The 26,358-nt window shown below is 38.8% G+C and overlaps 1 protein-coding gene across 2 annotated transcripts; it reads left to right on the top strand.

The window, feature by feature from the left end:
- Window positions 1-5,488: 5,488 nt before the first annotated feature.
- On the top strand, window positions 5,489-26,266 carry sh3yl1 (SH3 and SYLF domain containing 1). 2 transcript variants are annotated; one of them, XM_027008874.2, is made up of 10 exons: window positions 5,489-5,556; window positions 13,754-13,864; window positions 15,552-15,665; window positions 17,164-17,228; window positions 18,292-18,404; window positions 19,286-19,414; window positions 19,591-19,741; window positions 19,992-20,091; window positions 20,406-20,510; window positions 24,961-26,266. In XM_027008874.2, exons 3-10 carry the CDS (start codon window positions 15,611-15,613, stop codon window positions 25,152-25,154), a joined length of 912 nt encoding a protein of 303 aa, XP_026864675.2. In that variant the 5' UTR covers window positions 5,489-5,556; window positions 13,754-13,864; window positions 15,552-15,610; the 3' UTR covers window positions 25,155-26,266. The 2 variants fall into 2 exon arrangements, with proteins under 2 accessions (XP_026864675.2, XP_026864674.2); XM_027008873.2 differs by lacking the exon at window positions 5,489-5,556 and adding an exon at window positions 5,563-5,796.
- Window positions 26,267-26,358: the final 92 nt, after the last annotated feature.

Below are 26,358 nucleotides of genomic sequence, written 5' to 3'. Positions count from 1 at the left end.
ATAAACTTCGGCGCTCCCTGTCTGATTTCTCCTGTATGCACAGTGATTTGTGAAGTATGTATCATCAAAAATTCAAGCCATCAAAACAAACAACGCAGTTCACAGGCTCATAGCAAACATGGTGATCAACCGCTGGTCCTATAACTGGTATTACACGAGGCAAAATGTTATTTACACTCTGTATGATTTCATGACAAATTAATTAATCAAGTAGGTAAAATCTCATTGCTTGACTAAGCAACAGACATTGAGAATTTAGCATAAAACTCACATGCCTGGCATGTGGTTTGTATGTGAATGAGTCCTTGTTTTTAGACCACTGTTCCTCTAATGCTCCTAGTAGGTGGAAGTTTGTCTACTGCATGCATTAGGCCCCTAGCCCACACCACCCACAGATCCACCCTGTGTCATAAGCCCAGACATGCCAAAGTAGAAACTGTTCAATCGAAAGACACCCAAGAGAAAAACCTCAAAATAAACCTGCAAATAAAACATTATAGGCTCAGTCCACCTACAGAACAATTAGTTAACAGCTATTTGCTCTATAGGTGTACATTCATGAGGAGTCACATGAAAGGGCGATCGCGTGTGAAGGTAGCAAATGTCGAAGGAATAAGAAAAAAAACAAGGGTGGAAAAAGATTTCTTTCGTAGGACTGAAGTGAGCAAGCAGGTAAGGTGTTTAATCGAGGCAGGTAAACAAAGAGAAGCGAGCTATGATGAAAGGAGTCCTCAGATTCTTGTTTTTACGCTGAACCGAACCGAGCTAAGAAATTCCTTCCCCTTCACTCAAAATCTAACTATGAAAGTCTAAATGTGAATAACACATAATTGAAGGCACTTTCTGAAAAATTTACACATCAGTCCACAGTGCCTCGCTATGTCAAAACTGTGTTTAGCATGTAGGTGTATAGAATTCATGCAGCAAAATAACAATCGCATATCTATAACAATACCTCCTGAGCACAGGTCATGTGCTGAAAGGTTATTTGTAAGTGGAGTATGTCTCTCAACAAAGGGAATCTCTCTCACTCCCTCCCTCCCTCCCTTGGGGAACTCTTACTAGCTTTATGTGCAAAACTGTTGTTTAACTGGTCTGACTATTTATTTGGGTGGCAGCCAAATCAGACTATAAAAGTGTGAGCAGTGTACCTTTAAATTAGGCTATGAGACAGAAGTCCAGATTTACAAAATATCACTTTACTGCTCTACGTCATTAATCATAGTAGTAAAAGCTGTGGGAAAATGCTATTTCCTATGGTCTTTTGTTTATCCATATTGAGGATACCACCTAAAGGAAAGATGTCACCCAGCAGAGGATCAGATCTGGAATGTAACAGTCTAATAGATTAACTGTCCTTGGTACCCGAGGAATGTGTGCTGTAATGATTTGGGAATTGTCAGAGGAATGCTCCTTAAAGTTGCCTGATGGATTCTTCATCCAGCAGGTAGAGCCAGTGAACATGTGAAGGTCACAGCCTGCGGGTCTCACAAACTTTTCAAAACAAAGCAGGATGAGAAGCCATTTTTTTTGGTCTAACATATAATGTGTGAGTGTTCACCTTTTATGACATTATGCACATGAGTGCACAATTTCTGTAAGTTATAAATTTGGTCTATGAAAGTCAGTTTATCTTGCTGAGTTCTGACAAAAAGCATTTCACAGCATAGCATTATACATATATTCTAACCTAACAACAAGACAAGTCAGCATAGTCATTTCTTAGCCAACAGAATTCACGATTACAAATCCTTACCATAGAAATGAGGTAGAAATTGTCTGAATTATTTCACTTTTTTTATACATGTAGCAATTTACCTGGAATGAAATTTGATTTTCTTTAACCAACGTAACACTTGGAATCTTTAGTTACTGCAGCTAGTGTCATGATGTGATTTCCTTGTGATTATAGAGTGCCAGCAAACAAGTTAATCTGTGTGTATTGACTTCATAAGGAGTATTGTAGCTTAAAATGTGCCACATGTTCAAAGGGGTTCTAAATTTGGTAAGGTATAGCTGTCAGTCCTCATCACACTCAACTACAATGACATCTGTGACTGAGCCCCATAGTGCTGGGGATGCAGTTCATGTTGTCTAAGCTACAGAATACCCATTGCAAAATGCATTTAAAGGGTTTAATGAGTTAATGCTTAATATTTAACATTTACGTTAGCCTTTATCTGTATAAACTGCAACATCATGAGGGACAAAAATGTCATTCTCAGCTGGAAATCTTCTGTATTTCCACTGCCGTCTCTCACACTGGTTAACAAATGCCCTGGAAAACATTAATTCTTATCAAAGTGGCATGGAGCATTTAAAGAACTCCATAAGATGATTGCTAGATTGAACCGTTGGTGAGCACATGATCTGAGGAGGTTCAAAGTAGCAACCCTTTACAATTTGCCATTCTAACCTCTACAGGTTTAGATATGGTCTGCAACATGTTCAGAACTATGGTAAGCCTGCAATCTGAAATCTGAAATCTAAATAGAATAGAACAACCTTAAATCCTCTGGCTCAGAGTGTCAGATATATGAAGGTCACATTACAATGCCCTTTACAGGAATTTAACTTAAAGTGGCAAAGATTAATATGCTACATATAATAAATATCATTATGTCAGGTTAAATTCATACAAACTAAAATGGCCTCACTCCTCAGAGAGGCACCTAATACATAAATATGTCTCTCAACCACTTTCCCCAACCTCATAAGCAGGGGTCAATAAAGTATTGAGTTAAGGAGAAGTGATCTGACACAAAAAGCAATCTGAATATCTGAATGATATTATGTCTGTGGTATATGCCAGAAACGTTTTATATCCCCTCAAGATAACACTTAATAACACTCAGCATTCCCAGTTCCAGTATGGTGGGTAGCAGCAGTAAGAATAAGGATTCTATAATGAACTAGCTGAACATTAAAACCTGTAATAATTGTAAAACCTGCCAAAAAAACCCTGAGATAATCATGAAGATACAGCACAGAAATTATTATATGGCTGACTTTCCACCACTGAAAGGAAAACATATCTTTCCTATTATCAAAGAAAAAAAATGTGCAAGAAAACTTGACTGTAAGCTCAAACTGAACCACAACTGATTGTACTACAACTTCATCCACACCTTTGCTGACAGTCCTGCCTCCTCATATTATTTTCAATGCCAATCTTTTGAAAGGTGATCTTATCACATGCAAGAAACGTTGAAGAATTAAAAGAATTGCCAATAGTTCATTTCACAGCATAGCATTATACATTATACACATAACCTAACAAGACAAAATAAAGGTTTTTTTTTTTTGAGTCAGCAGTCATTTCTTAGCCAACAGAATTCACGATTACAAATCCTTACCATAGAAATTAATAATCACATGTAGGTAAATATTAAAATAAAAACATTTCACAATAGTTTGACCAAAACCCTATTAAGATTTTGCCCAATAACCCACAGCTGTTCCTGAGTTAAACCATTTCACACTGTTCCAATGCACTGAAAGAGACTAATACTGAGCAAATATTTTGTTAACAGGTCAGTCTATTATAGTATACCATTGTGGCAAATGATAAGCAATGGCTGTAATCACCAACCACATCTTAGAAGCTGTGGACAATAAACACTTGCAGAAAAAGCTAATAGTAGAAGTAGTAGTAGTATTTGCAATGGAGCATTTTTAAACTTGCATCACCACTCCTCAGGGTGCCATACACTATCCTGTACTGTGTAACAAGCTGCATATTTTGTCCCATGTGCAGAACACATTTTTTGTAAAAAAAAAAAATAAAAAAATAAAAAAAAAAAGGTTGGTGCATTTTGCAGCTTTTTTCAGGGTTTAAATGCACTTCGGCAGGGGGAGGAAGATACACTGGTTACATTACTTACATAGTTGGGTGCAGATGACTGACATCTGAGGGAGTGGCTGTAGAAAATCCAGACAGGTGAATTAAGTGAATCTTTTTTTTGGCTGCCAGTGCAGGGATAGCTTAGGATCAAAGGTCTTAGGAGACTGCAGAGGGAACAAGAACCTGGCAACTGGGCAGCTGCATGTGGTGACTCATACGCAGCATTTCATGTGTGTGCTCCTGTGCATGTGCATAGCATCGTGTCTTTTAACTGACAGCTACAGCATCCATGACAAGGCAGTTTGGTGAGGTTTTTCACATACTTGAGAGATTACACAGAGCCCAAAAAAGCATTGACCAATTTCAATTTCTTTCAATATTGCTTGTCAAATGGCACACTGATAGTGAACCTTATAATAAAAAAACTTAAAATAACATACAAGGGCCTAAATGTTTTGTCATTTTAAAAGTTCTTTAGTAGAGCATAAATGTGTAAAATAATGCAGACATATTTGGTATGGGTGAAAGGACTTACAACAATTACCACAAAAGACAAATAATATATGGTTTACCATTGTATACTGGTCAGGTTCTGACAAAGGTATGTTATCTGCTAAGATTGGAACATTGTTCAGTGCATGTAAATCAAGACAAAAACTATCTATTTATTTATTTATTTATTTTTGAGAAATGTGCTGTTGGAAAGATCATCCACCCATAAACAGATCCATGGGTCTGGGCATGAAAACCAAAGTAATTCAAGTCAAGTGGCTTGTTTCAAATTGTAAACATAAAAAAAAATTAAACATATAATTTGAATATCGTTATATATGCCTACAGACCAAACATATTTTCAGCATTGATGGAGAACATACTGGAATCTATGGCTATTTTAATGTCTTGGATTATCTTTTGGGACATAATTGTACTTAAAAATCTTAACAACTCTCAAATATAACTGTTACTACTGTACATCAACCATTATTATATAAATCTCTTTACCTGAAGATCTAACGGGATTATATACAGTGGAATAACAACATTTAAGGCAAATGGCATAGACTCAACGTCAAGACAAGTATTAATGACAGTTTACTAACCAACAGAAAGGTTGTTTGCACATGTATATTAAACAATCATGGTATAAGAATACTAAAGCGGTGACAAATCTGTCAAACCTCCACTGAAAAACACTTGCACGCACGCAAACTACAGCTACCACTGAGGAATCAAAGTTTAGCAGCTTCGACGGCACGATGGTCTGGTTTTTCCTGAGATGCCAAAAGACAGACGACTCCTGTCGACCCTGCGAAATTATAAAAGCCTTTAAGTGATAGAGAGAGGGGAAAAAAAAAACAAGCATTTATACTGTCAGTATTTGATCAAGAGTAAGAATGATTAAACACGAAGAAATATCTTCCCCTGCTAAAGTCCCCAGTAACTTAGATACTTCATTCGTGCGCTGTTTGCAATAATATTTTGCGTTTTATTTTAGAGGCGGTCAGCTAAAATAACAGAAGCATTAAGCCCGTCACCGTTTTACCTCCCGATTCGCTTCTATCCCGACGGCACACTAACTCGCTAAGGGTCCTGATTATTTTTATCCGACGTCATTTTCAATGCTCTGTCCAAATTGTGCCTGCTCTAAAATTATGAATATTTGACCGTGATATAATCTACTATGTTGCCCGCACAATAAAAAAGTGAATCAGGTACATTTAACATTATTTGTTTATCATTACGTCTAATTGTTGTAGGGATAAGTCTTTTTTGATAGTTTAACGTGACTTGGGTCCTTTAAGACTATAGTTAAGCAACAGGTTTAGCAAGTGTATGGGAAGTTGAGAGAGAACATACGGAAATCTACTTTACCTGGGCCAGGTGAGAACAGGAAAAGTTTGGCAAACTGAGGCGTCTCCAACCCTGGCAAATAACGTTCGTTCTTGGTAAAAGTAAGTAGAAAATGAAATTTTTTCCTCTTCCCTATCACAAATATTATTCTACGGGCAATACAGGCAATTTCTTGCTTGAGGCGTTAATATTCGAATGGACTTCATATAGCCTAGACGATTTCATATCCCCTTACGAAGGGTAACCACACATTCAGATTTAACAGTGAGTTTTGTTGCGGCCCAGCTGTATGCACCTGGCTATTTTGAAATGCGCGATGTCAGTATGTTATTCACTACACATTCATTCGACACTAGACGAGACTAGAGCCACGCACTTGAAATTTTATGAAATGTTACTGTTTTGTTGAAGTGGGGCGTGTTTTGAATTAATCGCAGTCATGACCACAGTTCAGCCTTCTTCAGAAACCGTTTATTGTGGTTAGCTTCGGTTTTCGTAACCACTTCTGTAGTTTTTAAAAAGTAAGTCATTCTTAGGAAAAAACCTACCTAGGTTTATCACCTAATTCATGACACCATATGACCTGGTTTTCCCAGTACATGTCCAGTGCAATTATATTGCATATTTCCATTACCATTTAGAAATACAATTTAAATATAAAATTAAATTAGTTTTTTTGCTGTGTTTTTTGCCACAAAAATACCTTTTTCTGGGGCTTACCAACCCCCCACTTTCCTAAGTCTGAAATGCATGGCTTGCTTCAAGTATGTTTTAGGAGGTGCTCAGTGTGTCCTAGCCAGAAGCACTTCTGTGACTTGAGACTACACAATTGATGCACTTGTGCGTTGTGGTACAGGGCTTCGTGATGCTTAAACCTAATTAAAAGTAAATAGTGTTTTTGTAACACCAAGGTCTCCAGTCTAGTTGAACAAAGACAATATAAAAGTTAGATTAGTGGGCAGCATAGTGGCCACGGTTAGCATGTTTCTCTCATTGCTAGGGTCTTGGCTTCAAATCACAATCTGGGTGGAGTTTCCATGTTCTTCCTGTGTTTGCGTGGGTTTCCACCCACAGTCCAAAAACATGGTGGTTAGGTTGATAAAAAACTTTTTAATTTAGAGTATTCAATGTTACATTATGCTGCACTATGTTGGCATAGAAATGCTCATTGCTTTTTAACTGTTGAATGTAATCTGTCTAGGTCATTATATAAGTAAAACCTGATTTTGACTTTTATAGTAGACACACAAGTGGCTGGTGTATGAGCTATTCTTTTTTCATTTAAAGAGTTGCACCAAATATATGTTGACTGACGCAAGCAAATAAGTAAGCTTCTGTGAGGAAAGTAAATTTATCACTCAAACACATATTGACAACATTTTATTGTTGGCTGGGGCATTTTCTCTGCCTTCGATCAGTTCTTGTAGTGCAAAAATAGTCCATAGTCCAAGAGAATTTGTGAGGAATAACAATTTTTCTTTTTGGAACAACTGGAATATTCTCATTTACATGACCATGTGATATAAGATTCAAGAGTTTTATTGTCAGATATCCAGCAAACAGTCAGCTGTTGGCTGCCCTGTGAATAAAAACTTCCTGAGTCTAGTGGTCCTTGATTTCACTGTACCATCTCCCTCATGGTAGAATTGTGCAGAGACTATGCTGGGGTTGAACTGTGTGCTTTAATGGTGACCCTGGTGTGGTAAACAGTGCAGCTCCTTTGAATGTTCTGGCATCCGTCACCACCCTCTAGAGAGCTTTACAATCTGGTACAGAGGAATTCAAAGGTGTTCACCTTCTCTATATCCGCTTAATCTATGTGTAGTGGTGTGTGTGGTGCCATCTTCCTCCTTGGAACAGCAGTCATTTCCTTAGTGTTGTTGTATTTAAGGAAAGCTTGTTGTCCTGGCACAATGCCAACAGATCTGCCACTTCCCAGTACACTCTCACATTCATCATCTGCATACTCTCATCAACTCCACTGGTCAGTCAAAGGGCTGTAGTGTCATTGGCAAAATTGATGATACTAGGATTGGTCTAGGAGACCACACAGTCTTGCGGGAAGGGAGTGTAGAGCATGGGGCATTGGAAATGTGTGTGTTTAGTGTATCCCTTAAACAATTTAAGAATAAAAGCTTTTGCTTTTGAGGCCATTTTGCAGGGCTTCCCAGATAGCATTTGGCTTCAGTAGAGCCCTAATCTTTTATTCATATGGATCCAGATCTTTGAGGCCAAGTCCTCCTGTACATTTAGGACATGAACACTGAGCAGCAACACTTCTACTGTAACATCTCTTTCCTGATTGTGAAGCTGATAGTCTGACGTGTTAAGTAGCCCTCACTGTAGTGACGGTGAAGAATTCACCCTATCAAATTAATCCTGTATCAATTTAAATCTGCTCCCATCGCAGCAGATGTCTGCATTTTCTCTCTCTGGATGGAAGCTGCATTTGTAATTTTTCATTATCTCTGGTAAATGTGAATTGCCACTAATTACATTGCCGCAAGCATTTGCATTTTTCATGCTTTATTATTTATTTTTTCTATGTTACTCACTTATTGTCTAATTACTGACTAATGCATCATGTAGATCTGCGTAAGCAGCAATTATTTGTACAGTAGTAATGACAAAAATTGTATTCTTATTGTTAATCCTTATGACACCTGTGTTTATTAGTCATCCCCCTTTGGGCCGGTAGCCTGGTCTGACGGCAGAGGTTTCTCTGCTTTTGTGTCGGGGGACTTGGGCACATTTGTAAAGTTTCATGAAATGTATTATCTTCACGGACCACCGACCAGCAGAAAATGGTCGGTGAATGGAGAATGGTTTAATCCAAGATGGTAGTGTTCTAAGGAATTTGGAGGCAATTAAGAAGTGTAGCAGTAAGTATTTGCTGACTACAGACCTTCTGCCACCCAGCAGAGTTTGGTTCCATCCTTAATATAACATACCTGATCCAGGCCTTCGGTACAATCTCATTATTAGAGCCATTCGTTTTGAAACGAAACTCTGAAAGGTGATCTCTCTCGAAGCTGGTACCCCTGGTATGAATGGCATATTTCATCAATAGAACTGATGGGCCACTCAGATTTGTTGTGTGTACCTCACACAGAGGGGGGGGAAAAATTCTTTTTGGCACAGAAATCATAGCTGCACCTAGTGTCTTAATTTTCTGACTTCCTCTTGCCTCGTACCATGTCGAGGTAGCTGATATCATGGAAAGAGTGCTATTATTGCCATGGAGGGGACTATGAGGTGACTTATATCTTCAGTTCTTACTCTTTCAATTAACCTGATGCATTGCAAACATAGAGCTACAGCTCAAAATAAAATTTAGTAGTTTGCTGTTTTTGCATTCCTAGGAAGAGGGGTTCCAGTTGCTGAGCCACATGGGTGTCTTCTGTCTTGTTCACAATGTCAGGTAGTTTGATGTGATGCAGGATCAGTCTTTGCACACTTTGAAGCAAGAGTCTGTAACCCTTATCCTCCCAGGTTGGTGGCACTGCTAAGTCACTTAAAGACCAACAGGTGAGGTCAACTAGCTGTATTGACTCTAGGTTTTCTCATTAGCCTTTTTATTAGATGCATCATCACCCTAAATAAGATTTAGGAATAAAAAGGGAACACTGTTTGCCTAAATAGACCTTGAACATGAGGTGATAAGCATGGCTCTGTAACCCTAGATGCACCATACATTTGTTCAGCATTCACTATCCTGCACGCTACTGCCTGATATTTTATTTTGATATTCAAATTACAAACTGATGGTCATTGAACGTTTCAACCAGTGAACAAGACTTTAATAGATTTTATTGTGAATACTAATAGTCACAGTCAGCAAGCCCTTTAATCTGTTTCTCAGCAGAATGGTAATTTAGGTTTTATTGAGACAGGTTGTAAATTCATGTCGCTTCTTTGTGTACGTCGGGGTGCTCAAGTCAGGGGGTGTGAGTCCAGCAAAATTCTTCCTGCTTTTACACACCCTCTAAGCCTGCTAATTAGTCTATCAGTTGATTCAGGTATATATGTGCAGGGATATCACCAAAATATTCTACACTCTGGGCTTTCATGAGCACCACTGATGCACTGGAGGTTGTTTTTTGCTGTTGTTGTGTTTTTTAACACCACAATGAAGAACAAACAGACCTTTAACTTAGATTTCTACCATATTAATTTACCTTTATGATAACTACAGAAAATGGTCACATACTGTGAACAGTGTGGAAATGGACGCAAGTTTCCTTCAGGTTTGCCTTTTGCATACTTTTTGAGCAGAAGTGAATGAACTCCTTGCAAGTCATTCACTTGTTCATGTGCTGCCACCACAGAAACGCTGAAACAGAATTAGATCAGGGGAAGTAATAAACTTTCTTTTTTTTTTAAGCATATCATCACCAATTCCTCTGAAATTTAACCTGACACAGCCATGCCATGAAACAGATTTATATTGCTTTTGTTGGGTGGCTGTGCTTGAAGTGACCAGCACTGTCAAATGCCATATCTCAACATGAATTTGTGCCACAGTTCAGTCTAACATTTCATAGAAAAGGACTTGGTAATTACTAATTGGCTGACATTATGAAATTACACATTCTCTTATCAGCTCTAGCCAGTATCCATATGGTCCTTGATATTTTCCTGCAGGCGTAATTTAACATGCCAAATCTAAGACATCTCATCTTGCAGCCTTGTGAAGGTACAGACTTGCATGAATGAGATAATTGGATTAAAATTCAATTTAATAAGATTTAATGGGTTCAGTACAACCCCGATTTTGCATTGTTGGTTGTGGGAATTGCATACATTTTTCAGAATGATGCTTCTCTAGTAGTCAACAGTTTGATTGAACTTAAACTGATGTCCTGCATTATAGTCAATTTTATTACCACACTGCTAAATAAGCACTTGCACTCCTCATTTATTCTAGAATGAAATAATATATCTTAAGAGGCACTATATACACACCACCCAAAATAATTACACACAGCACCACTGATAATTATTTTGAGGGTTGCCCTCTATAGCTGATATCTTCTATTTCTGTCTCTCTCAAGAATGTTAAATTAAATGGTCCTTTTACATTCATCTTTGTGTTCTAACTAACCCGCTTGTAATTAAATGTAGTTAAATGAATTTGAATGAATACAGTTAATGAGAGTTAAAGGCGCTGTTGAATCATCAGAGTTACTCATGAGCTATCTTGACAGTGAAAGGATCTGGCCTGAGGGCTAGCACTCTAATTAGTGGTAACCCTGTGATTACAATTTTGGTCATGAGGCAGATATCTCCTAGGTGCAAGGAAAATCTGTGTTGTTGACTAAGCAGGTTTAGCAGGAATTTCTAGACCAGAAAGACTACATTGAAAGCAACATTTTGTAAGTGCCTCCCTGAAAGCAATGCCCAAAATAACCTTTGTCTGCATCATTTGACTCTTTGATTTTCAGGTTTAAACCTAAGGATTCTTCCCTGAAATTTTAATGAGTGCAAAACGAATTAAGATGATCACAGACAAGCCATGGCTGCATCTTGTAGGACTAGAAAGGATTAGACAGTTGTGATTGAGTTGTCTGCCTCCACCAGGTGGGGCACTGATGCACTTCGTCTTTCATCTTGTGCTTTTCGTTTTCTTTGATAACTGTATATATTTGTTTAGTCATTTGCCTGATGCTCTTATTCTTAAGAAACAAATAAACATGCAGGCAATGGAATGTAATTAAAAAGCACACAGAATATGGAAGGATTTGTACTAAAAAGCTTCTTATGCTGTCCTAATTGAACAACGAACCTTAAACAACTTGGACAAATAAGTCTGCAGCAGTCTGCACCACCCAGTGAAAAGTGCTTGCTGCTGTTGTACATGCCACAAGAATATTTGCTTTTGTGAAACGGAGAGCCACAGTTAGTGTCATTCCAGGGAAAAGGGTGGTGGAGGATGCGAGGTGTACACATATATGACATCAGAAAATGGAGAAGGCCTATTTGACCAGAGGCTATTAATAAACTAGGGCACTCCTTGCAGTCACTCATCTGCATTTTCACCTGTCCATTGTTTATTGATTGTTTGTTTGATTTGCTTAGACTTGTAACAAATGGTCATTCCAAATGATGGTGCATGTGACACCAAAAGCCTATTAGTTTTTTTTTCTATTATACTTTTGTTTCCAGTTGAGACAGTCTGTAGAAAATTTAATACGACACCTATTTAGTCAAATTACTGTTTCAATTGAGTGAAACCTTAATTTCATTAAGGAAAGCCTAGTTGAGAGATGATTACAATCTGTTATTAGATAAGGATCCCATAAGACAGCACTGATAAACTGTGAACTGTTGGTAATATTTGTAGAATATTTAAGGGAAGTATTTAAATTTTTAAAAATTTAATGAAGGGCATAACTAAAATAACTAAAAGGGGGGTATTTGAACAAAAAACAAATGTTACATAATAAATAAAACAATTAGTGTTTACTCACACTTAGAACAGAGGCAAGATGCACAATACAGCCAAATAATTTAGCAGGAATGTTGTTAGAGAAGCCACCCTTTCATGGCCCCTCTCCAATCCAAGCATCAGTTTGTTTATCTCATGGATCTGGATCACTTTTTACCTGGCTACACCCATGGCAATTTATGATGCACGTTTGGGATTATGGATTGGTCCAAGAGCTGTTAGCCATCAGCCTTCAGATACCCTGGTACATTAAACTTCCCCAGCATTTTATGAAAATGGATCACTTAATTTTTTTAAAGCACAGATTGAGACAGGCATTTTGCCAGGGTCTTCAAAGATCACCAAATGTTTTGGTGGCCTTTTTCTTTTATTTGTTTTATATAACATATTTTTCTACAGACTTTATAAAACTGATATAGTTGCAACTAAAGAACAATTATAAAAAGTTAAAGCTGGTGCATTTTGGCCTAAATATTACAAAAAGCAATTCTAAAATATATTTAGCCATTATGTTCACTGACAGCAGCCAAGGAGGATGGGTTTCCCTCTTGAGTATTGGTCCTCCCAAGGTTTCTTCCTTAATTCTGCCCAGGGAGTTTTTCTTGGCCACTGTTGCCTCTACCTTGTTCCTTAGGGACGTGTGTGGGTGTGGTGTGGTGGTGGTGTGTGTGTACTTAAATGACTCATATTTGTAAAGCTGATTTGTGACAACTTGTGTTGTAAAAATTGTTATATAAGTAGATTTAACATGACTTTATATAGATAGGACAAATATCTAGAAGTGGTCAGATTGAACCCTGTCCAAACTGAATGCTTCGTTACACAGGCCCCAGGTCCACGATGCCACAGGACAATGTATGAGCCTTCTTGGGCCAAAGATGTTCTAGAACTAGATTACAAACCTAAAAGAAAAACTGAAAGGTTGATGTAAGGTAGAAAAAGCTTCAAGTAAATAAATAACCAAATTTCACTGGGCAGCTGTGGGGCTTTTGGCCATTATCCAGAGCAGTGTACATTTTGCTTGTAAAATGTCACTTTATTTAACATGAATGTCTTTTATGAAAATTAGGAGGCTTGTCTTTTTATTTATATATATATATATCAAGCAGCTATATTTATAATCAAACAGCAGCGAGAGACCAGAGGTCTCTGTTATTTGGTTTATATTATATATAGTATATTTAATCAAAAAGTGAATAATGACACAGTACCAAAAACAATGAATAAAGAACCTTGACATTTGTTATGCCATTGAAAATCAATAGGGTTCATTCTGTATCTGTCTATCTATCTATCTAACAGTTACACAGCAAACAATAGAAACATTTGTATGCCTACAAACCTCTTAAATAACAAGTTCCATCATTGTCATTTTGCAGATAGTGCATGTATATTGTTATTTTTATCATTTATAAAACTAAAGTTAGATGGCTAGAGACAGCACAAAGTTAGGTTGCAACCATTTGTGAAAGGTTTTCACACCATTGTTGGCTTTTCTTCCCAGAACTTGTTCCCAGAAAACACTGGCAACAAGTTGGTACATGTATGTCACTTCTTTAGTTAAATACTAACAAGTGTGGTGATAATTTGTATACAAATATTTATTACAGTGAACAATCCAATTCCATCCAGCTTGAAATCTGAGGCAAAGAAGGCTGCAAAAATCCTCAGAGAATTCACAGAGATCTCAAACAGACAAGGCCCTGACAAGCTTATTCCAGGTAAGTGTCTTATGCTTGATTTAAATGAATAGCTAAACAATCAAATAACCAAGGGCCACATGCGTAAAACTTTGACGTATTCTAATATTATTAATTGCTTTTCATTTAAGGGAGCAAATAAATTTTTGCACTATTGTTTGTTGTCTGTTATTGCTCATTTATGGGTGGAAACGTCTGCCTTAATGCCTCATGGAACTTTTTTCCATTTTGCATTGTACTGTCATCTTTATTGTGTATACATTTCCAAAAATAATGTTGCCTACAAGACTCAAGACATGACGCTGATCTCATGACAGCAGCTATGCCTGGCATAGAATCCCAATGACTCTGCTCAAAGAGAAGATTGCTGTTTACTGATGTCATCTGTGAACCTAGTTAATGCCAAATATTTCTTCATGCATGTCTTTACATGACATGACTGGGCTCTTTCTATGTCTTCACTTTATTTTCATTGGTAATACACAAAACAAAGGCCAGGGTTTTTGGAAGCCCTCTCAGCCTGTTTATTTTATTCTTATAAAGACTTGTCTTGACAGGAGCATTTTTACTCCAGAGAATATGAATTCATTTTCAATATGTCTTCATTTCTGTATTAAGCTATACCAGTTAGTGATGGTTAGTACCAGAGCATTGATGCATGTTTTTGTGTGAGAAAAGCCATTTTATAGAATGATTTGGGTGGTTGCTTAAGTGCTTATTTTTGCAAGACCTTTTTTGCATTCTCTTACTTAGAAGAAGGCATCACTTTTTGTTAATTTGGAGAAAGTCTCCCACTGGAATTACCCAAGATGATGTTCCTTTGGAAACAGGCCTTAAATAACACTGCAACTGTTGGCGTAGACATATTAAAAGCTGTTGTTTCTTTGATCAAACTCTAGACCATAGATGACATGGGCAGTAAGTACAGCGTTTGTTGAAATGGCACTGTATTTAAGCCCTCTTAAATACTAATGCTTACAAAACAGCATCTAATTTTAATACACTCTCATTACCAGTCTCCTATTGGCTTTATACCGCAAACTGTAAACCGTGTAGATGGCCTGTAGACAGCCGCTAACCCTTCCGTCGTGTTATGTCCATATGATGTCCAGAAGACGATTTTGGGATATCTATCGACTCAAAATATGACCATCTCAATCTACAGCTCTGAAGCTAGCAAATCCTTAAAGTCTTCTGGAATGCAGTTTGTGTGTAGAGCTTCTCAGGGTACTACCACCTGCCATGACCCTGGAACCAACTGTATTTGGGGTTCATCTATCCATCTCTCTTCATGTTTAATTTACTTGGGGCAGATCACTAGACTTTACTGTTTGGACTGACTTCCTCTCTCTGGTTCTTTGTACCTTCAGACACAGTGGCCTGATAACTCACTACCCAGTGCATATTTCAGTGATTGACATTCTTGTGTCTCCTACCTCTGAAGCTGCATTAGTGTCAATTTCTGTGGAATTCAGGTTAATGTTATGTAATTCCAGTTTAGTTGCATGTGTTATCTAAAGTTATTTTAGTATTTGTATTTCACATTCGAAAAGGAAATAATAAAATATATACATGTAAGCAGGACAAATTGAGTGTTTGTTCAACAAAGTGTGCGTGCGTGTGGGTGGATGGTTGGTAGTTTGGAGGGGGGTGCGTCTGGTGAGCTGCAGTTGTTAATAAACTTTCTGCTTCTTCCTGTCCATTTAAGCCCATGTGATTGCCAAAGCCCATGGACTGGCCATCCTATCGGTCATCAAAGCAGGGTTCATGATCACTGCTCGCGGGGGCAGTGGGATAGTTATTGCCCGTCTTCCTGATGGACGTAAGTTTATTTTTATCTCGGCTCCTTTTACAAACAAAACAGATTTCCCCCAGTCACATCTGCATTCCTTTCTCATTTCAGTTGAGGGACTCTAAAAGGAACATTTGAAAAACTACAAGTACATGTTTGAGAACATTTTGGGGAGGGGGGTTAAGTCATATTTTAATTAGGTCAGCATTTCTGATTGTATTTCAAAAGTTCTGTGGAAACAGTGCTGATGTTATCTATCCTCATGATGGACTTTTTGTTCCCTGGCATGAGCAAAGACTGTTAAATAGAACAATTTTGGTCAGGGGGTGGTGACCCATGCAAACTTGCTGCTTCAGCAAATCACTCATATATACACAATAGACCATTTGAAAAGCTCGGCTATTTGCTGTTTGCTTAGGAAAGCCTAGGTCTTACATTGTTCGTTTGTATAGAACAATGTTCCACTTTATCTTGTAGAGTGCATATAGATATGAACTTGAGTTTTTTTTGTTTTTTTTTTGCCTGCTTCTACTTGAATATTTTTTTCTAAAAATAGAAAGAAGTACAGCAACATGCTGTAAATATTTATAGTCTCTATGCATGTTGCTAATACACTATTTTTAAATCAAACATGGAATTAAAAAAAAAATACAAAATTATTTTAAGACAGAGGGTGGGCAGAAAATACCTTTTATACAGATGTAAGATGAACTTCTCCCAGTCAGATTATTACACTCATAACTGTAAACCATAAATTGGTGAAGCTGATTTCAGCCCCCCCAGGAATTTGCATAATGAATGGCATATATAAAACACACACAGGCAATCACATTTACACACACACACACACACACACACACAGAGAGAGAGAGAGAGATTTCCACAATGATGAATTTGTTCATCTGTTCCAAAGCAGAATCCAAAAAAGACCCACAGTTCTCTTGACCAGTTATAAATGGCTGGGAGGTAATTCTGCTATGTTCACTGTTATAAAAAAAAAGCCCATTCACTCCAAAAGGGAATTAATACTTGTCAGACAGATACAAAGCATGCTATACTAAGGCTTTAGATGAGGTTGTGTGAAGCAGACAAGTAGAGGTTGTCTGTTGTTTCATAACTTTTCATCCAGGATCTACCCCTACAGTATCCATTTTCTATTCAAGATTTATTTATAGCCCTGTACTTTGTAGTGGAAAATTTGACACATGCTACTGTAGTGTATATGTAAATGCATTTTGGAATATAGACAGTTTGCACGATATTTTGGATTTTTCTAATTCTGATTATTTTGATCATCTGTGCTGCTTTAGGCACTTGTTGAAAATGTTGTATGTCACTTTGGTCACTGCTGTCTAAAGCTTTTAACCCATCTTATCCAGTTATGCTAGGTATTATCACTTGGTTCATTGAGTAAAAAATGGTTGCAGTATGACAGGTGTTCATGTATAGTTGAAGCTCATTCTGTATATTGTTATAAAATGTGTGTTCTTTGTGAGTGACATCGTTTCCTTCTTGTCTCATGATAAAGGATGGTCTGCTCCCTCAGCCATTGGCATAGCCGGTCTCGGTGGAGGGTTTGAAATTGGTTTGGAGGTAGGTTGGTTTTAAACTATAACCAGATTCAATACAACAGTGTAATTGGAAAACGCAGACAGAATGTCTGTAATGATGCCTGTAGTGTAAGACAACACCTTTGTGACCTCCAGCACTCCCTTTTGAGGCATTACACATCCCAAACCCCAGTTCCCAACTGCAGAGCCATTTGTGGCTCGATTACTGACTTCACAGATTCTCCTCTGGCCCACAAAAACAGGAGCCTTGGGCCTCTGCTTAAGTCTATCATAAGCACCAGTGTGTTGAAGGCTGAGGGCAGGAACCACACCCACTCTCAACCTTGGTCTTCCAGGTGGTAAACGTGTGTTCTGAACACCAGACCTAAGAGACAGCTCTGTGCCACGGCATGCAGAACGCACGTTTTACCTTCCTGAGTGATGTTCTCCGTCACACTGCCTTCTCCTTCAGGGGCTGATGGTCACTATCGCAGTTGGGAAGAGAGGTTCCTGCTTATGGCATGTGCTCACAGCTCAATTCATTTTTGATTCATGCCACGTGGTAGCCTCACCTGCTCCTGCTGCCAACAGAGTGCGGTCCTGGTCCTGTCAACTCACTGCGGAGACATCAGCACACCCTGAACCCTGTACAACTCCAGCACTCAGACCAATTAAAGAGTCTGAAAGTTATTTTTTTTTAAATGTGTTGACAGACACACAATAGTTGTCAGTGTGGCTGTCAATGTGATGGATGAGCATATTACCCTTAAGGGACTTTGTCATCATAAGGGCTGATACCTTTTTATTGAACCTGATCTTTATTTTATTTAATACGTATGTGTATTGTTATTGGGTGCTTTTGTGTGGTGAATGATACATACTGTGTTTTCTTCTTGCCTTACAAACACCACTTGTGTGCAGTACCCTGTTATTATAATATGTTATATATATTAAAATATAACCTTGCATATTGTCATGTGGAGCTGCAACACCTTGGATCATTATTTATATTGTATTAAGGTCTGCATCCCTAATTCAAGTTTCCATTCTGTATTAAAATGGTAAATGAGCGTTTTCTTTACTAAAAATTGCTTTTTGTCCTTCAGGCCTCTGATTTTGTCATCATCTTGAACCAGAGGAGGGCTGTGGAAGCTTTCAGCAAAGGAGAAAACCTGACATTTGGAGGAAACTGCACTGTGGCCGTGGGACCTCTTGGCAGGTAGGAGAAGCATGGATTTAGGTGGAGCACTGTTGCTCTTAGTCCAGCTTTCACGTGGGTGTGGTCATCAGTCATTGGAGTCCATTTTTTTCTCCCATTTTCTCTGCTCTGAGGCTGCAGATAAGCTTGCTGATGTGCTGTTGACCTTGTGTTTATTTTGACGAGGGGTATTTTAAAGTGTAGAGAAATTTGAAGGTCCAGCTGACTAATGCAGGCTTTCGCCTGAAGTTTACTAGTCATTTTATGCTCTCTTGTCATTAGTAAGTTCTGTACACCAGCTCTCCTTTTCAGTAGCACATAAATTGTCTCACTCTTCAGAGTGGGTGCATGATTAATATTTCTAGGGCCTTTTCCTCTCATTGCAGGAGATAAATATAGCTGCCTTTTTATAGTGTTGGTTTTAATTTTGGAATCTCATGAGACCCATATAGACATCAAATCCGCTAGTGCTGCCAGCACAACCTCTAACTGGTAGAACAATTATCCATCATTCAGCACGCACCAAAGTTCCTGCAAATATTACATACAAAGATGGGAACCAATTATATGCCATATGCCCCATGATAAATTGTTTTAACATTACACAGTGAGCCAGCTACTCTCAAACAGTGATTGGGCACTTTATTGACCACCCCTTTGTTTTTTTTTTTGTTTTTTTTTGTTTTTTTTAAACTAACTTGATTTTGTCCCTAAATGAAACGTGAATGAAACAGCTGTATTTAGGGATGTAAACAGAAAAGTCTGAATTGGGCAGTCTGTCCATAACACTGAGTGTGCTGGAGCCCAGCTAGACACTTTAACTGTGGGTTTGGACTGTGAATGGTGCCGCACTATGCCCGCATGCGGCCCAACAAACCCGACTGACTAATCGCCTGTGGCAGGAATCTGGAGGCAGATGTGGCACTACGCAGCACGGCCGCTGTCTTCTCCTACTGCAAGTCTCGTGGCCTCTATGCTGGAGTGTCTCTAGTTGGCTCCTGCCTAATTGAACGTAAAGATGCCAACAGAAAGTGAGTTCTGTTCCAAAATCTTTAATATTCATCCAATACTTCACTAACAAGATTGTAATGGGTAAATCCTATTTAAAAAGAATGCAGCCTTTTAGAAATGGACATGAGTTTTCTTTCCCCATTTGTAATCTAGCATGATTCTTCATGTCACCCTCTTCTATTTCTTTTTCCAAAAGGTTCTATTCCCAAGACATTCGTGCATCTGCAATTCTTAATGGAGATGTGGAACCTCCTCCTGAAGCATATGACCTGTACACTATTTTGGATGACTATACAGAGAAATACACCACCGAGTGGCAGAGCAAAAACATGCGCCCCTCCTCCAGGGTCAGGTTCCCTTCTGAATGGTATCATTTTGGTTACTGGCCATTCTTTTTCAAAGGCAAACTCGGACTCCTAACTTATTCATTACATGCCCTTTTGTAAAGGCCTTACAAGAATCAGTTTAATACATTGCACCTGTAAGGAGTGCCTTGACTGTGCTGTTAGAGATGTCTTGGATGGTTTGTTTTGTAGGACCTGTGACACACTAAGTATTGCTTATGAAGTTTCTTTTTCTTTTTTTTCTTCTTTGCAGGTGAGTGCCACGCCAGCTAGACCAAGGCCCCCTTCACTGAGGACTCTTCCTTCTGAAGCGTTCAATCAGCCAAAGCCCTCCTTCACTCGAAGGCCAGAGGGTAAAACATTATAATGATACTGAGCTCCCATCTCGTAGTAGTAGTAGTAGTAGTAGTAGTAGTAGTAGTCGTAATCTACCACAGAAATGGCGCTCTTGGGTATAGTACTCGGCCCATGGTGTGCTTCCAAGCCAATATTTTGTTTATCATTTGTGCTCTACTGAGTTGTTCTTATGGAAGGATTATCTTTGAATGAGTAGCCGCTTATCATAGTGTGCAGAATGTGGTGTTTGGCAGTGGATGTTTTTACAGGTAAATGCACTCTTAGATGCTTCTGTTAATAAGAGTCCTAATTTTCCCCACTTCTCTTGCAGAAATGAAGCCAGCCCTCTATCCCAACCTCCCCAGCTGGCCGTCAGAAAGCTCAGGGCAGCTGCAGGCCTCCCAGAGGCCCTCCCAGTTTACGCCGTTCAATACAGGTAGATCGCTACGTCTGGGGAAACGTCATAATTATGTCAATAGAGTCCATTCTTTACAATGGACAATCAAATGCTGCCTTCCAAAAATTATTTTTGGATGGTACAGGGCACAAATGGCAATGAGCAAACTGATCTTCAAGTAGTTATAGTTGGGGCCTGCATGCTTTAAAAAAAAAAAAAAAAAGCATGCTTTAAACTTAGTTATTAAAATAGTAGTTATAAAATAATTAGTTATTTAAAAAATTGTAATTACATTGCCACTTTGCTTAACTTTTTTTATTTTTATTTCAAATGGTCTAAGAACTAGTATCAAAAGATCTTGGTGGCTTAAAGACCTTTGTTGTCTTCAGATGTTGTCAGACTGCCTTAGAAGATCATTTACATGTTTGCTTTGGTTTGCACAAAAACATCACGATGCTGTTCACATTCATAGAACATCTGTCACAATCTTCCTGTCTCCATCATTTTTGAAATGGAGTGGGCCATGTACTCTTGGAACAGGGAAAAAAAAGAAGTGGTTTTTCATTCATTCCAGTCCAGAGTATGATGGACCATTAATGCCAGTTTAACGATGCAGTTAAACGATTAGTGTGCAGTAAAAAAGCACGCGGTGAAACGGCCTTGGCCCATGTGAAACAGCGAGCCAGAGCCTGGCCCCATTCCCATCTTTCATCACAGGGCCAAGATTTTGTGTTTTGAAACAGAACAATGTAGATGAGCAACTATGGCTAACCAGTATGGGTAGTGACGTTTGTGTCTCTTAGTGCTGCTGTATCACACTAGCTTTTGTACACGCAAGCTTTTTGATGTGGCAAACTGTATGGCGAATGTAACTGGCTTTTGGCATTACGTGGACACAACGGGCGTTGGTCGAGTTTCTCAGGCACTGCAGCCGGCATGCCCGTCACCATTTCAGGCACTCCTGGGAATGCTCACTCCTCACTATGACTCAGCTGGCAGTTGCAGTGGAACGCCATGCCTTTTCAAGGCTCCCATTGCCAGGGATGGCTCAGTGATGTGCCTCCACCCTGTCTCTACCAATGCAAGCTCCTGTTCCGCAGATGTGGGCCACAAAGAAATCCCACAGAAAACCAAAGTCTTGAGTTTCTGGTTTTTGGTTTGTTTTCTTGTCATGGATTAGTGCCACCTGTGCCTGCTTGAAGTGAAGGACATGAGTGGCGTCAAGTGCTTTCAGCTGTGCTTTAGGGCGGGAGTGGATGCAACCCCATGAAAAGGGAGAAGCTCGTCACACCTGCGTTTCGTTCAGAGTCTGGTATCCAAAATTAAAGATATCACACTGTATGGAAAGGCATTGAACTCTGATTACAAGAACTACATTAATATGTGCATTTTAGCAAGTTCCATCCCTTCCTCATTTAAACATGAGCGCTGATCTTTTATTACTAGAATAAATTTCCTGGTATCGCTCATTTCCCCTCTTTACTTTTTTAATTGGTTTAGATGCCATTGTGGGGCATTTCTGCTGTTATTTTTACCTCTGATTCAGACGCATTAGTTAGGCTCATTGAGTGGTGTGCGTGTCAGAACAGTAATGCACCCACTCTTGTACATTTTAAACCAGCAGACCTTTCCTGAGCTTTGATAAGAGCCTGACTGGAAGGGGGTCATACTTTAATATATGGAATGTACATTAATACACAGATTTCTGAATTCTGAATCGTCACTGTATTTTATCTATTACAGTGACTGTCCGTTACTGTCCATTCAGCCTTGTGGTGCTGTATTTGATATGTTGGTTGCAACATAACTGGCAGCTGTGTCTGGTTTTGTGTTGCTGATGGTGCAGCAGAACAAAAGCTTACCAAGCAGCATCCATAGAATTATGGTTGGGGTTAGTGATGTGCACTTGTGGAGCGACAAACAGCCACCGTCCCAACTGTTGTTTTTAAAAAAAGAAAAAAAAATTAAAAATTAAAAATTTCAAGTGTCTGAAGATTGGCACACTGCTGGATAATGTTAAAAGATTGATGCCTTTAAAAAATACAATGTTTATGCCCTGAGGGGACCTGCAATGTGTCCAATGTCATGTTTACCAACCTAGTTTATTGTTCGTGTTCACCTTTCCCCCCCTCATCATTATTACCCATGATATGAAGGAGGAGAACCTCAGAACTCTCAATTATGTGTTTTTCATTAACATTTTCTTCCAAACCCTGTAGATCATTAGCACACCAAGTAATGAAGACATGCTTCTGATGACAGGCAGGTAGGAGATGGGGCCTAGCTGACTTGTGTGAGAGGGCACTTTATCAGAGGGAGAGACCTCGTGAAGTATGAGTGCTGTATTGTTTTCTGGTGTTTTCCAAAGTCACATGGGACCGAATCCAGTTTTGCACTTCCATGTAAGATTAGAAAGTTCAGTTGGATGGAAGTGATTGACCTCCAGTAATGAATCACTCTCCCTCTCTCTCCCCCTCTCCGTTTCCTCAGCCAAGCTTCTCAGGTACCACTGAAACATCTGTTGCTGCATTAAAAAAGTCCCTAGACTACTAACGATGTGCATGATGGGACTTGGCCTTGGTTAACTAATCTCAGAGTCGTCGGTGTGTACTTGAGATCACAGAAACGCCCAGTCTCTTCCCCTTCCCCTTTTCATGAGCTGTCACTTTTTGGACATTGCGTGCATGAGCAGAAGACCACATAGCTCAAATGTCACCACTTTGCCAAAACACATGAGCTTGACAGGTCTGCAGAAACTCTCTGGATTGTGTTGCCATGGAGCATACAGCTTGTTGCATCTTGCAGTTGTGTTGGTGGAAATGAACGCTCTGTTGATGGGATGGTGTTCTTTTGGGATTGGAGTTCAAGGGTGTTGAGAGTGGGGGGGGGGGGAAATGGGTCGAATAAAACTCAAAATGCTGGCCCAGGATTTGAGGGTTGGTGGTGGGCTTCCAGTCGTCTGTCTGAATCCTGGTGTATCACATGCACACAAGGAGGGAGGTGCACCAAGTTCCTGCTACAGCACCACTCTTGTTCATGCTGCTCATTTCAACATCAGTTTGGTGCACAACACACACAACACGCATAAGAATATAAAGTTGTCAATAGCAGTGCATAGAGTACTGTGCAAAGGTCTTGGATTTAGCCACTATTTAGATTTATTCAAGCACATCTTGAACTCTTGGGTAGATTGTACTGAAGTTTCTGAAGTAATCACCTGGTGCATTCCATTTATTTTTAAGAGAGTTAGGTTCCTGCTATTGCGAAAGAGTAAGGGGAGGTCACACTAAATACTTGCCACTGTAGCCTATAGAAGCTTTTTTTTTTTTTTTTTTAATTTCCTGTATTTTCTGGTTGTATTCTAATAGAAACCGAGAAATAATTATACATGGTCATTATGCCATTGCTAAAACAGCAAATCTAATTGTGGCGCAAGACATTTCCTCAGTGCTGTATATGGTAAGCTCTGATGCTTTCTTCAAAATTCATTGGCAAAGCTTACAAGATGATCATAAGAGAAGTTTCAAATATTAGGCTGCCACCTAGTGTTATGATTCTGGTAGACACGCATCACTCAGTCAGATTATACAAGTATAACCTATGTTCTATAATTTTATAGTGGCTGAATTTGAGTTGATTTATAGAAAGAGTTTGACAGGTTTGTGCAGAGGGACTTTATATAAAATTGAGGAATTTATTACTTGAATTATTACCAGTAATATGAATGCTATATGAAAAGATGTGAATTAGTTTGAGATTATATTGTCATTTGTTTTATACAATTGTTTGTTGTTAAAGGTAAACTTTAACATATTGGCAATTAAGCATGTTATTGACATGCATTCAACAAGTTGACACAAATGGGAACAAACGGGCCTTTCTTTGGGGAAATTTGTAAAGTAGTGTTCCTCCTTAAAGATTTATAATGGTAGCCATGGGAACCGAATATTCATTCCTGGACAGTTCTAGACTGGTGGTGGTTATATTGTATGGCATATCCACTGCTTTTTAAAATGTGCATCTTAAAGAGGGGTATCTGGGTTGACGTAGCTGACCGACATTTTAAAATAAGGTGGAACAAACTTAACAAAAATTAAGGCACAAGGTCTGGTCAGAGGATTTATTGTCAAATGTTGGTTAATTTTACATCCTGTTAATGCCATTTATTATGAAGGGAATATTTTTCAGCATAACCATTACTTAAGAGCACTTATATATAGCACTTATATATAAATGAATATTGTTACTACACAACCTGCAGAACCTTATAGTTTATTGCCTAAATCTCATGCCCTGCTGAAGTGGAACCAGAATGAGTTGGTGTATACAGAAAAGTGCTCCTCAGAGCATTACAACAAACTGTGTTGCACGATTCCACACTTAAGAAAATAAACTGTCAGGAATGCCAAACAAGTACAACCTGGTGCACACCCTCACCTGGCTGCCTTCCACCCCTTGCCCCCACCCTCTATCTAACCTTCCGTTGCAGGCCAAGCGTCGCGCGGCGCGCTCGTGGTCACGGCCATTCACGCTTACAATGGCCAGCAGCCAGGGGACCTGAGCTTCGCTGTGGGAGACCGCATCACCGTCCTCACCAAGACGGACACACAGTATGACTGGTGGGAAGGGGAGCTAAGAGGCCAGGTGGGCATCTTCCCTGCCAACTTCGTGTCCTATAACTGAAAGAACTAATGCAGGTGTCTTTACACTGGTCTTGGGCTTTAAAGGCTCCTGTTTTCTAGGCTCTGAAGTTGAGCATATTTTTGATACTGGTTTTGGTACTCATGCAAAGGACATATTTACATGTATTACTTTTATTCAGTGTTGAAGTGGTGGCAGTAGTGGCCTTTTTTTTTATATATATATATAAATGTTTTTCTTGCTATAAAGTACTTATATTTATTGTATACAGTTTGTGTGTCTCTTGTGAGTAACATTTTGTGGTTGGTTTGGATATTTATAGCTCAGGTAGACGATCATGGCCTGTTGATCGTTACATATTGGTGTTTATGATCATGGTTTTATGCACTTTTTTTCCTAACTGAAGTTCACGGGTTTGAGGGGGTTCTTTTTTATTTATTTGAGACTTTGATTGCATTATAGATTGTGATGAATATACACACAGGCAAAAATTAAACACTGGAGGTTGAAGTGATACCCACACGATTAGATAAATGTACTTTTAAACGGAACACTGGTTTGATAAATACAGAAATGGTTTAAGACCTTGCTGATTTTGTAAGAACATCATTACTGTATTCTTCATTGATTATACAATCCCACAATTGTTGCCTTTTCTTGCCTCGTGTACCATTAGAGTAAAGCTTCATGACAGGATGGGATTCGCTGAGCTGTCATGCTGGTTTACCAGCTGACACTGCCAGTTACATCTAGCTTCATGCCCTGTTTAGTCTGGCTTCCTGACTTCTGCTTGAACTTGAATAAGTATGACACAAAGGGAAAGAGTTTTTGGATAGCATCAACAGGCTAAAGCAGTTTTATTTTAAGTAACTGTCCCTATACTTTTAGCACTTCAAGTTGTAGCAACTTGGTAGACATGATAAGCAGTTTAATGTGCCCATAAAAGTATATCATTGTGTATTTAACTGCTTATTTACTTATTTGACAGAAATCAGATGCATCAAATTACACCTGCTGTGTCCTATAATAAATGTAGAAAACGGTATTTAACAGATGTTGGCTACAGGTAATTTGTGATCTAGTCAAATTAATGTCTTACTGTTTTTATCATGGATGTTGGAGAGCTTCTAATTAAATAAACCTGGGTGATCTTATTTGTAATAATTGTGATGTTTATACAGTGTTCTTGGATGGCATCCCCAACCTCACTCTTTATTATTTAAATGTTTTAATTGTTTAGACAAGA

The sequence above is a fragment of the Electrophorus electricus genome, chromosome 13, assembly GCF_013358815.1.
Source record: "Electrophorus electricus isolate fEleEle1 chromosome 13, fEleEle1.pri, whole genome shotgun sequence".
In the NCBI taxonomy this organism is placed as follows: Eukaryota; Metazoa; Chordata; class Actinopteri; order Gymnotiformes; family Gymnotidae; genus Electrophorus; species Electrophorus electricus.
This window is presented reverse-complemented; position numbering and strand designations above follow the sequence as displayed.